Consider the following 13,516-nt stretch of genomic DNA (forward strand, 5'->3'; position numbering starts at 1 on the left):
TTTAATTAAAAAGAAATGAGGACACCGTTCTGGACTCACTGGTAATAATGCAGGCTGTCAACCAATTTCTAAAATTATATTCCTTTATAAGTAAAATTATACCTATTTGCAAAAATACTTCCTATATTAAATTTTATAGTATATTCTCCAAAATTATTCCTGCGTTTGGACAAAAAGGTAATCTAAGTCCTGAAAAAAATAATGTTTTTTTGGCTTGCTATGCTGGCAATACCATTGGATTGTAATTCTAAGTAAACATCAAATCTTGTTCCTATATTATTTCATTATTTTGGCTTAAACAGGTCTAAAGCCAGTTAACAGGTTGAAAATGTTGACTTAATATCCATTCCCCTATTCTTTGTTTGACAAAGTTACTGAGCATGGAAAGTTAGAGGTTCAATTTCTAAAATGATGCATTGCTGATTTTGAGTAATTGATTTTCCCAGCTTTAAATTTATTCAAAGTTTTTAAGATTTTAAAATCAAGATACAAAAATTGAGCTACGAACTGTATAGAGCCAAGTCAGACTGCATGGACAATCTTTATATGGCAAGTTGTATTTATGGTTTTTGAATTATATGAGCCGCGTCATGACAAAACCAACATAACCCGTTTGCGACCAGCATGGATCCAGACCAGCCTGCACATCTTCGCAGTCTGATCAGGATCCATGCTGTTCGCTTACCAACTCTATTACAAGTAGAGAAACTGATAGTCAACAGCATGGATCCTGATCAGACTGCGCGGATGCGCAGGCTGGTCTGGATCTATGCTGGTCGCAAACCAATTCTGTTGTTTTTTTTGTGACGCGGCTCATATATACAGCTTAACAGATGAATTTACAGAGGTAAATCCCTTAGAGATACAGAAACTAGTAGTCCAGTTAACTTCTGGCAGTCCAAGTTTCAAAAACATAAAGGTCTTTACATTGTAACCAAATGCATGCTTCCCCTGAAACTGAACAATATTTTAACCAATGTTTTTTTCTCTCTTTTTAGAATGAAAATATACAAGCAGTACTGGAAAGGGGAGAAAAATTAGATGAATTAGTAGAAAAGTCAGGAGACCTAAGTTTACAGAGTCAAATGTTCTATAAAACTGTAAGTTTATCACATATTATAGAATGTATCAAAGTAGTATACTCCTAATGCATTACCTCCCTTTGAAGACTATTTAAATGGGCTAGGACTCAAATGTAAACTGCATTGAAAATGAAGGTATTTGGTTTAGACCGAAGTGTGGCCAACTTTTCAGCTGAACAGAGCACATTGTTAAGTGCTGAATAGGTGAGCTTAAATTGTGATGGCAGTGTGTCCGTCATTTGTCAATTTATCCGCAAGATCTAAACTTCTTGATGGATCTTGACCAAACTTCACAGAAATGCCACTACAGAAGTTGTATAATGGTTTCAGTATGATGCATTTAAGTAGGTCAAAGGAGCTAAAAATATACTTTAAAAATGAAATCTTTAAAAATATTTTCCTCACAAACTACAATGCCCAGTGCTAAGATATTTGGCATGTAGCATTACCTTGTCAACATCTACAAAACTAATATAAATCAGGCCCCAAGGATCAAAAATGGCTTGGCTTTAGGGTTCACTTAGTTTACATAGGGTTATATAGAAAAAAAATACATTTAAGTCTACTTTATGAAACTGCAATAGTGTAAAGAAAAATAAAATTGATGAGTATGAATCAATTAAAGTGATTTATTAAATTGGTGCATGTGTGCAGGTCCTGTTGGGTTATACAATTTCTTCTATTCACAAATTCTACATTTCTCAAAGGGATTTTAGCCGCACTTCAAAGAAAGATTATCAACATATCATATTTTCGGGATTTTATGAGGTAGAATTATGGCCCTTTTGTGTTTGTTTCTGCTCGCAGATGTAATTCTGATGAAAAACTGTTTTATAATCATTTTTTTCATAGTCCCTCATGTACAGACTCAATCAAACTAAATCTGTTTATTTTCATGTAATTTTCTTGTGATTAATGCCTTCGAGGGATCACACTTTCTCCAGATTTTTATACATCACAACAGCAGGTGTCAAGCATGTGAAGTACTGAATTGACTAGATTTCAATAAATCTCTGCAATAAAAGTATTTTACCCAAAGATGAGCATAGTATATCTTTTAAGTTTAAGATTTTTCCTTTATTGCAGGCTCGCAGCAGAATTGATGACGATATGGAAAGAATGAACGTATATGATGGAACATCTGAAGAAGAAGAATCTGAAGAGTCAGATTTTGAATGTTCAGAAACTCTTGGAGTTGAACAAGAATTTGGAGTAGATCTTACTGCTGAAGAAGAAAGAGAATATGATTCAGATGATTCGGAAGGAAATTCTGAAGATGAACTGTTACATGAAGGACTGCAGATGAACTTGTGAGTTTTTGTAAAGGCTATTTAGCTTTTTTTATATTTAGCTAGATTATACATGTATGTAGCTTAATAATGAAGTGGCAGATGATAATTATTGTCCATGTGTATGTTCAGGTTTTTTTTACTGAACCATTAAGCTTTGTCAATATTTTTTAAATAACTTGGCACAATAATGTTTGTTCACCATCACGAAACAATATGTCATAATTTAAATTCACAATAAGATGTCAATAATTAGGAACCATTACTGTTTCATTCCATGGGCATTTTTTATTATTTTAATTAGATTTTCCAACAAAAAGCTCAGGTAATAAGATAAGTGAATATGGACAGACAGGCATTAGAGTGTGCCTAAGTTGTTAGAGTGTGCCTAAGTTGTAAACATTAGGTTCTCAGTGTAACTGAATATTTCTGTAACTTGGCAGTTATAAAAAAAGGGCTTACATTCATTGTAATGACTATTACACCTTCAAATACATATCTCTACCAAAGGTAATAACTTAAAGGTCATTCCGACAAGTTTGTTGGTAGTACAATGTATGCGAATTATGTTCTGTTCCAATAACCTGAGGATTTGTGCTGGGATGAGATACCAGCAGGGAGTTTTTTAGCTCACCTGTCACAAAGTGACAGGGTGAGCTTTTGTGATCGCTTTTCGTCCGGCGTCTGTCCGGCGTCCGTCCGTCCGTAAACTTTTGCTTTAAAGGACATCTCCTCATAAACCACTGAGCCAATTTCATCCAAACTTCACAGGAATGTTCCTTTGGTGGTCACCTTGAAAAAATTGTTCAAAGAATTTAATTCCATGCAGAACTCTGGTTGCCATGGCAACCGAAAGAAAAATCTTTAAATATCTTCTTTTAAACAACCCTAAGAGCTAGAGCTAAGATATTTGGCATGAAACATCTTCTAGTGAGTGTTTACCAAGTTTGTTCAAATAAAAGCCCTGGGGTCAAAATTGGCCCCGCCCCAGGGGGTCATAGATTTTCCCTATATGCATATAGTAAAAACTTAAAAAATCTTCTTTTAAAGAACCCAAAGAGCTAGAGCTAAGATATTTGGCATGAAACATCTTCTAGTGAGTGTCTACCAAGTTTGTTTAAAAAAAAGCCCTGGGGTCAAAATTGGCCCCGCCCCAGGGGGTCATTGATTTTCCCTATATGCATATAGTAAAAACTTAAAAAATCTTCTTTTAAAGAACCGAAAGAGCTAGAGCTAAGATATTTAGCATGAAACATGTTCTAATGGGTGTCTACCAAATTTGTTCAAATAAAAGACCTGGGGTCAAAATTGGCCCCGCCCCAGGGGGTCATTGATTTTCCCTATATGCATATAGTAAAAAAATCTTCTTTTAAAGAAACCAAGAGCTAAGATATTTGGCATGAAACATCTTCTAGTGAGTGTCTACCAAGTTTGTTCAAATAAAAGCCCTGGGGTCAAAATTGGCCCCGCCCCATGGGGGGTCATAGATTTTCCCTATATGCATATAGTAAAAACTTAAAAAATCTTCTTTTAAAGAACCCAAAGTGCATAAGCTAAGATATTTGGCATGAAACATCTTCTAGTGAGTGTCTACTAAGTTTGTTTAAATAAAAGCCATGGGGTCAAAATTGGCCCCGCCCCAGGGGGTCATTGATTTTCCCTATATGCATAAAAATTATAGTAAAAACTTAAAAAATCTTCTTTTAAAGAACCCAAAGAGCTAGAGCTAAGATATTTAGCATGAAACATGTTCTAATGGGTGTCTACCAAATTTGTTCAAATAAAAGCCCTGGGGTCAAAATTGGCCCCGCCCCGGGGGTCATTGATTTTCCTTATATGTGTATGGCAAAAACTTAAAAATCTTCTTTGAAAAAACCCATATAGCTAGAGATTAGATATTAAGCATGAATCATCTTCTAATCAGTGTCTACAAAGTTTGTTTAAATAAAAGCCCCGGGGTCAAAATTGGCCCTGCCCCGGGGGTCATTGATTTTCCTTTTTTGTGTATAGCAAAAACTTAAAAATCTTCTTTGAAAAAACCCAAATAGCTAGAGTTTAGATATTAAGCATGAAACATCTTTTAGTAAATATCTACAAAGTTTGTTCAAATAAAAGCCTGGGGGTCAAAACTGGCCCTGCCCCAGGGGTGTCATTGTTTTTAACTATATGTGTATAGTAAAAACTTAAAAAATCTTCTTTTAAAAAACCCAATGAGCTAGAACTTAGATGTTTAGCATGAAACATATCTGGCCCTCTTGTTTTAGATCTTGAGACAGCAAGATATTTTATGCCTAGCCCCTTTAAAAGGTAGGGAGCATTGTGATTTTTGTAGGGATGTCCCCTGTAATCATGTCAATTAATGAATATAGTTCAAATATTACTTAAACCCAAAACACAAACAAATTAATTAATTGCTATCATAGTCCAATCAGTAACTTTAAGTTTATTTACTCAAAAAGGACATTACATATGAGCATTAGCTGACCTTTAAGGTCAAAGGTCAGGGTCAAGGTCTGAATGACGCTTTGGGTAAAATCCTTGTTTGATCAGTATCTTGAGTTTGTGAATTGCCCATGATCAGTAGAAAACCCCTACTTATTATGAGCTTATTTAATACTCAAGGTCACAGTGATGACCTTGTGTTACAAAGTACAGTACTCAAAAAGTCATACTTAACATAGTGGTTCTCTGGTGGAAACCTCTGCTTAGATGTTATATAAATATTTGTAATTATATTGGTTTGAATATTTTTGTTTTCTTTATAAGTTAATTTCCAATTTTGTTATCATCCAATTCGATGTTGAATGTATGTATACCGTATAAGTGGTTTTTTCTGCGGGCTCCAAATTCTGCGGTTTTTCCAAATTTTGGCATGTTTTTATTTCTGCGGACTTTATTTCTGCGGCACAGTCTTTGGACAAAACGTGATTTAAATTCTGCGACTCATCTTTTCAAAGTCTAAGTCACATTACTCTTCCTATTTTATTTGCATTTACACATTCGTATTAAAATTTTGTTTATCGTCGTCACTGCAAAACTATATAGTAATTACAAACAATTATATTGTTTGCTTGCAAACAAATATAATGTGCATATTTGATCAGCGTGAAATGACGTGTGAAAAATATACCCCGGTAGTATCTTTAATTTAATAAAATTGATAGAAGTTTATCGTAAATCAGACAACAATTAATGTATACGACGATTATTTAGCAGTATAAGGGTTAAAATGATTTTAATGATTTAGTAGTTAACAAACCTTTTTAACGTACAGGCAAACACTATGATGTTTAAATATCTTTATTCATAAATTGGCATAATTAACAGTAGGTACATCCTTTCAAGCATATATTACATACTTAGCCGAAATCAATTTTATATAACTCGATGACCCGCTAACCTTTATAATCCGTTAGTCGTTATTACTTTAGATGAAACAGGTCATAATGTAGGACACATATCGTTAAAAAAAACATGGAGAAATATTCTGCGGTTTTTATTTCTGCGGTGCTGAAACTGACCGCAGAAAACGCAGAAATAAAGTCACCGCAGAAAAAACCACTTATACGGTATATTATCAACTCAAGTCTTGCAACTTATTTTGTCTTCTTCTTTTTTCAAGATTGATCTCATGTATGTCGGTGTTGAATGTATTATTATGAAATCAGCTTGTGTTATTATTTAATCTCTTGTATTGTATTTTGTATATGGTTTTGTATATTGGCGAGGCTCACAGAGAAGACTGCTCACAGGGAAGACCGAGCTTGCCCAACTGTGTTGCCTCATTAAATAAAGTCGTTACTTACTTGCTTACTTACTTGCTTGCTTGCTTACAGTACAGTACAGTACAGTATTCTCAGTGATAGGTTTGTGAAAGTTATTCATCATAATACTATTATTATGAATGTTTCTTATCAATATAATACATAGCATTTATAAATGTAAATATACTGTGGCAGGCAAATCATAAAAGTTCAGGCATATTAGTCTCCTGTCTGTATTTAGACACAATAAAAATTATTTTAAATTTATTTTATTTCAGCGAGTCAGACAATCAATTCAAAGGCTGGGCAATGGAGGTATAATTATCATTTTTACTAAAAAGAGTATAATTGATATAAATAATATAATATTATAAAAAACCTTTTTAAATCTTTAAGGCATGATTTCTTAACCCTTTGTAGCAGCCATATATTGGCACATACCTGACTGTAACTTTGTTATTTATATTAGACATACAACATAATTACATATGATAGTTAATTTAAAGGCATTTACTATAGCTACCGGTACATATAGACATAGAGGGCAAAATAAATTAATGTAACCCCTAAAAATGAGCTTCAGGTGCCCTACAGTTTCGACAGAACATATTATAAAACATTTCAAAGATTGATTACTCACATTGTTGTCATACTGTTTTGATTATACATGGATAGCAAAAAATCTATGTTTTTTAAAACTTACACATGTAAAAATAGAATTAAATGTTCTGGAACAAAATGTACAGTTGTAATATAGAAGGATTATTTACAATTTTGTGCATGTGCCGACACAAGCTTTATGGGAATTTTATAAACATAATGATTTCAATTTAAATACTTTGGTAGTCTGATTTTCATAAATATGCAAACATATTTCTAATTATTATAGATGGCACAATCCTATGAGAAATTCTCGGCACAGGCAGAGGTATCTACAAAAAGGCTTATGGATGTAGACACACATAAAGCTACGCCTGAATTAGAACAGATGTTAGATGCTGGAGCTGATACAATGTTTAAAAAAGTAAACTCCAAATCGGCAGCATATGACAGTGATGATGAATCTTGTGATGATGATATGGGATTTGATCTTTTTGGGGGGGATAGTTATGAAAAACAGGAAAGGTCTTCACCTAGTCCTGTCTCACGTAAAACACATGGTGGAATGCTCAATCGTGACATACATTTAAGATCACCTATAGAGATAGAGAAAGAAGAGATTGTCCAGAAAGCTGTATCACATGTAAATGTAGATATGCTAGAGTGTAGTGAAGAGCCTGAATTTGCATACTGTTTGAGCATGGAAAAAGACTATACTGAACCTATGGAAGAGTGTTATGAAGATGATGACATTTATGAGAACCCTGAAGTTGAATATGAAGGTCAGAGGGGGACCTTTGCAGATTTGAGTCATGACTTATCTGCACGTGAACAAATTACTATGAAAGCAAATGTAGTATCAAGTTTTGATAGTGAACCTCAGTTTGATGAAATTGGTGAGTATACTCTAAAAGCAATAGTTTGATACAGGTTTTTATTGCTTAAGTCTTAGAAGTTAGAAATATTGTGTCTTAAATCTGTAAAACTATTATTGGACAGTGGGACACTACTTAGATATTTAGCATGAAACATTGACTTGTAGACCTCTACAAAAATTGTTCACGCTATAACCCTGTGGTCAAAATTGCCCAACCCCAGGGATCATGGGTTTTCTTTGTATACATATACAGTTGACTCTCAATAAGTCAAAATCGCTTAACTCAAAATTCCGCGTTAGTCGAAGAATTTCTAAAGTCCCGTCAAATTTCCTTCTTTATCTTTGTCTTTTTACTCTGCTTAGGTCAAATTTTGACTTACTGAGACTCCTGTTTAGTCGAAAAGAAAATTTGGTCTTGTCAATTTAAGTCCAACATTTTTTCATCTCAATTAGTCGAAGTGTGAAAACAGCTGATTGATCAAAGGTCGGCGACATCAAGGTGAGAATTTGTCACTTGTGATTCACACGTTTCATAGTAATTTTAATTGCCGATCATCATGTATTATTAACATGTTGTAAAAGTGGCTTTAATCGGTTTCAGGACTTAATTGGTTTTAACAGTTATATATCTAAATTAAGATTTAGTAACATTTCTTAAAGAAAGTTGACTCGTGCCAGTCTGACAGGTTTTAGTCAAATAACAGCCTAGGTATTGATGTTTGTTATCAACGTAAATGACATTTGTATAATTAATGTTCCGTCATATTGCATACATTAATATGTACTTCCGGTTCACGATAGTTGCTTCTTTTGTTTTTGTCCGATGATCAATTCACTTCAAATATTAGATAAATTTTTGAATGTTGAAATAAATATGTTATTGTGCTTTTATTATAATGAATTGTCATGAGTGCTTATTAAAAACATGTGCTTTACTGATGAATACTAACAAACTTGCATTTAAGTCATTGCTACAAATGTTTGTGTTTCTTTGCACATGATTCAATCAGGCACATGTATATACATGTACGAATGTCAACGTAATCCACGTTACTCAAATTTCGTTTATCTAGAAGTAAAATGCCCAGTCCCTTGGATTTCGAGTTACCGAGAGTCAACTGTAGTTATTTCTGTAAAATTCCTCTTTTTAAAAGCTAAAAGAGTTAGATCTTAGATATTTAGCATGAAATCTCTAAAAAAATTGTTCAAACTATGGCCCTGGGGTCAAATTTCGCTTATAGGTTTTCCTTTTATACATTTAGTAAATAATTTGAAAAACATTTCCTCCAGAACTATAAAGGTTAGGGCTTTGTGATTATATAACTGCACATTTGAACTCCATACCAGGCTGTATTATAACACAGATCACTCAAAGTCAGGATCTATTTCCAAAATAAAAAGCCATATTACAAACATGCAGCATTGAATAATCACTCATACATAGGTAAATTTTAATTTCAATGAAACAAAGATAATGTGAAGTATTGTAATTCTATAATAAAGACATTTTAATATGTTACATTTCAGTATCTGGACGGCCAAGCTTTGGTGGTGGTGGAATGCCTGATAGTGTGGAAATGGACCAGAAAAAAAAGGTAATTAATGATGTTTTGTAAAGTATATATATATGTGAGTCTAGCTAAAGATATATAAAAAAGAGTATTTTCTGGTGGTATTTCACATTGTGTAAAAAGACAGCTATAGTTCTGGCATAAGATGATTTCCACTGAATAATTGCATTTTCCTTTTTTTGACAAAATTGACCAAAAATCCCCAATTTTATCTTGAAATTTCTCATACAATCTGTTTTAAACTAGCTTATCTCTTAAGTCTTATAAAGCTTATATTTTTATGAGAATCACTGTTCGTATTATTATGTAAATGTGTCTTAAAAGTGAGGTTTAATAGGGCCGTTAATCTTACTGAACTGAATGTTCTTATGTGCACCATTTCGATTTTCCAAATTTTAAAGGCAAAGGATAAAGACACATAAAGCCTAAAATTTGTTCTTGTTTCTCAAAAGCTTTATATTTTTCGTGTTTTGGTACAGTTAACAAAAGTACCTATACATTTAGCTGGGACATCTTTTGCTTCTTTATTATATAGGCAATAATAGTCCCTTTATAAAGATTTAGTATATTATATGGAAGTCAAAATACCACTTGTTTACATTTTGCCACCTTTGTGACAAATTGTTTGACATTCAGGTGATTATATTACCATCTCACATTAGCATGTTTACATACATAATTACCCTCTTTATGGAATGAGAAACCAAAACGAAGTTTGTGGGGGGGGGGGTATATAGGAGTCACCCAGTGGTCCGTCGGTCCAGTGTTCAGTTGCATTTTTTCTTGTCTGGAGCATAACCTGAAAACTAATGGTTGGAATTCAATACAACTTCATACAATGGTCAAGCACATTGAGAGGAAGTGCAGTGCACAAGAACCATAACTCCATCTTGACTAATTACAGAGTTATTACCCTTTGTTATTTTTCCTTGTCTGGAGCATTACTTGAAAAGTACTGGTTGGAATTCAAAACAACTTCATACAATGGTCAAGCACAATGAGGGGATGTGCAGTGCATAAGAATCATAACTCTATCTAAAGTATCTAAAGTAATTACAGAGTTGTTGCCCTTTGTTACTTTTCCATTGCTTTTTTTGTCAGGAGCATAACTTGAAGACTTATGGCAGGCAAGCACATTGAGAGGAAGTGCAGTGCACAAAAACCATAACTTCATTTTGACTATTTAAAGAGTTATTGCCCTTTGTTACTTTTCCTTGTCCGGAGCATAACTTGAAAACTACTGGTTGTAATTCAATACAACTTTATACAATGGTCAAGCACATTAAGAGGAAATTCAGTGCACAAGAACCATAACTCTGTCCAGAGTAATTATTGTGTTATTGCCCTTTGTTACTTTTCCATTGGTTTTTTTTTCCTGTCCAGAGCATAACTTGAAAACTACTAATTGGAATTCAGTACAATTTCATACAATGGTCAATATATTGAGAGGAAGCATAGTGCACAGAAACCATAATCCTTTCTTGACTCATTTAAGAGTTTTTGCCCTTTGTTACTTTTTATTATCCAGTGCATAACTTGAAGACTAAAGGTTGGAATTCAATGAAACATCATACAATGGTCAAGGGCAGTGAGATGAAGTGAAGTTCACAAGAACCATAACTCTATTTGGACTAATTACAGTTATTACCCATTGTTACTTGTTTTTGTCCAGTGCATAACTTGAAAACATTTAGTTGGAATTCAATACAACTTCATACAATGGACAAGCTCAATGAGAGGAAGTTTGATGTACAATAACCATAACTCCATCTTCAGTATTTTTAGAGTTAGTGCCCTTTGTTCCTTTTCCTTGTCCAGTGCATAACTTAAAAACTTTTGTTTAGAATTCAATGCAACTTCATACAATGGTCAAGCACAACGAGAGGAAGTGAAGTGCTTAAGAAGCGTAACTCTTTCTGGACTTTTTACAGACTAATTCAATAAAACTTCATCAATGGTCAACCACATTGAAAATAAATGCAACATACAAGAACCACAACTATCTTTAATTGCCCACAACCATAACTCTATTTCAATTCTTTGACAAGGTATTCTCTTACTAGTATTTTCCTAATTTCTGAAGCAGTTTTGCGGGGGTATTATTAAATCACATTTAGTGATACATGTACTTCTAGTTTAATTCTGATTCATATATAATATGCCTTTAAGGAAAATATGATAGAAATACAGATGGGACAATTTTTCAACATTTGTAATAGCATTGCTATAACTTTTATATGAATAGCCTTACTAGTTTGAAGGTTAGGTTAAACCTAAAATATTGTATATCACAGGACATCTCCATCTTCAAATATGGACATAGCCTATGTCATAACTTTTAGGGGAAAATTTCAAAATTTGTAGTGGCTGAATAGCAAACAGTGCCAGAAATAGTGTATATTTCCATCTTCCAGTCTGGACATAGCCAATCCCATAACTTTTAGGGGAAATTTCAAAATTTGTAGTGGCTGAATAGCAAACAGTGCCAAAAATAGTGTATATTTCCATCTTCCAGTCTGGACATAGCCAATCCCATAACTTTTAGGGGAAAATTTAAAAATTTGTAGTGGTTGAATAGCAAACAGTGCCAAAAATAGTGTATATTTCCATCTTCCAGTTTGGACATGGGAAATATTCAAAAATAGCAAACAGTGCCGACGGTAATCAGATGGCAGAATGACTGCCCCCTGATTGTAGTCTGTGCACTGGTCGCATTGCGTAGAAGCAGTTGCCATTGGCAGACTGTGAAATACTAATTATTTCTCCTGAAATTAAAATATTTCAAAATCATTAGTGCCTGAATAGCAAACAGTGCAGACCATGATCAACTTAAAACTTTTAAAACATTGCAGAAAAAAGTTTATTTAAATTTATGTTGTTTTAAGAAGTGGATAGTCTAAAACTTATCTTTTTGTATAAATCTATATGATGGATCCAAGATTAAAGTTAACTGTACGATTATAAACTTTCAATGACATAGTAATAAAGCATTACATGTATGATAATGACTGAGACATTGATGTTACAACATGTGTGTTTATTTCTTTCTCTATTTATATAATAACATGTACATGTAAATGCATGTTGACAGAATATAAGTTAACATTTTATTTAGGTGAGCAGTACTTTTTATACCTCCCAACAACGAAATTGTAAGGGGTGTATACTGGAATCAGCTTGTCTGTCCGTCCGTCAATCTGGCCATCCATTGGTTTTGGCTTGTACGCCCATTAACTTAAGATTCCTTTGACCAACAGCCTGCATAATTGACATGGAGGTTAGTCATGACTAGTAGATGACCCCTATTGATTTTGAGGTCACTAGGTCAAAGGTCAATGTTACCGGGACCTTGACTAAGAAAAGCTTGTCCGCCCAATAACTTAATAAAGCTTTGACCCACAGTCTTTATATTTGCCATGGAGGTTAGTCATGATTAGTAGATGACCCCTATTGATTTTTAGGGCACTGGGTCAAAGGTCAAGGTCAAATGGACTTTGACTTCAAAAAATTTGTCCGCCCAATAACTTAAGAAACCTTTGACCCACAGTCTTCATATTTGGCATGGAGGTTAGTCATGATTAGTAGATGACCCCTATTGATTTTGAGGTCACTTGGTCAAAAGTCAAAGTCACAGGGGCCTTTACTATAAAAGCTTGTCCGCCAAATAACTTAAGTTTCCTTTAACCACAGTCTTCATATTGGCCATGGAGGTTAGTCATGATTAGTAGATGACCCCTTTTGATTTTGAGGTCATTGGGTCAAAGGTCAAGGTCACAGAGACCTTGACATTAAAAAGTTTGTCCACCCAATAACTTAAGAAACCTTTGACCAACAGTCTTCATATTTGGCATGGAGGTTAGTCATGATTAGTAGATGACTCCTATTGATTTTGAGGTCACTGGGTGAAAGGTTAAGGTCACAGAGGCCTTAACTATAAAAAGCTTGTCAGCCCAATAACTTAAGAAAGCTTTGACCCACAGTCTTCATATTTGGCAAGGAGGTTAGTCATGATTTGTAAATGACCCCTATAGATTTTGAAGTCACTAGGTCAAAGATCAATGTTACCCGAACCTTGACTAAGAAAAGCTTGTCCGCCCAATAACTTAAGAAAGCTTTGACCTAAAGTCTTTATATTTGCCATGCATGTTAGTCATGATAAATAGATGACCCCTATTGATTTTGAGGTCACTGGGTGAAAGGTTAAGGTCACAGGGGCCTTTACTATAAAAAGCTTGTCCGCCCAATAACTTAAGAAAGCTTTGACCTAAAGTCTTTATATTTGCCATGCATGTTAGTCATGATTAATAGATGACCTCTATAGATTTTGAGGTCA

At 33.9% G+C, this 13,516-nt stretch overlaps 1 protein-coding gene across 3 annotated transcripts in view; it reads left to right on the forward strand.

Annotated features, from left to right (window-relative positions):
- The window catches only part of LOC132751015 (protein mono-ADP-ribosyltransferase PARP4-like), a 66,263-nt gene that overhangs the window by 38,823 nt on the left and 13,924 nt on the right, over positions 1 to 13,516 (forward strand). For all 3 annotated transcript variants that reach the window (XM_060741111.1, XM_060741113.1, XM_060741114.1), the window contains 5 exons: positions 999 to 1,100; positions 2,169 to 2,392; positions 6,414 to 6,450; positions 7,025 to 7,631; positions 9,140 to 9,207. In XM_060741111.1, the coding sequence (XP_060597094.1) occupies positions 999 to 1,100; positions 2,169 to 2,392; positions 6,414 to 6,450; positions 7,025 to 7,631; positions 9,140 to 9,207 (1,038 nt within the window). The remainder of the gene's footprint in view (positions 1 to 998; positions 1,101 to 2,168; positions 2,393 to 6,413; positions 6,451 to 7,024; positions 7,632 to 9,139; positions 9,208 to 13,516) is intronic.

The sequence above is a fragment of the Ruditapes philippinarum genome, unplaced genomic scaffold (genome assembly GCF_026571515.1).
Source record: "Ruditapes philippinarum isolate M1 unplaced genomic scaffold, ASM2657151v2 ctg1618_1_1_1_1, whole genome shotgun sequence".
Taxonomy (NCBI): Eukaryota; Metazoa; Mollusca; class Bivalvia; order Venerida; family Veneridae; genus Ruditapes; species Ruditapes philippinarum.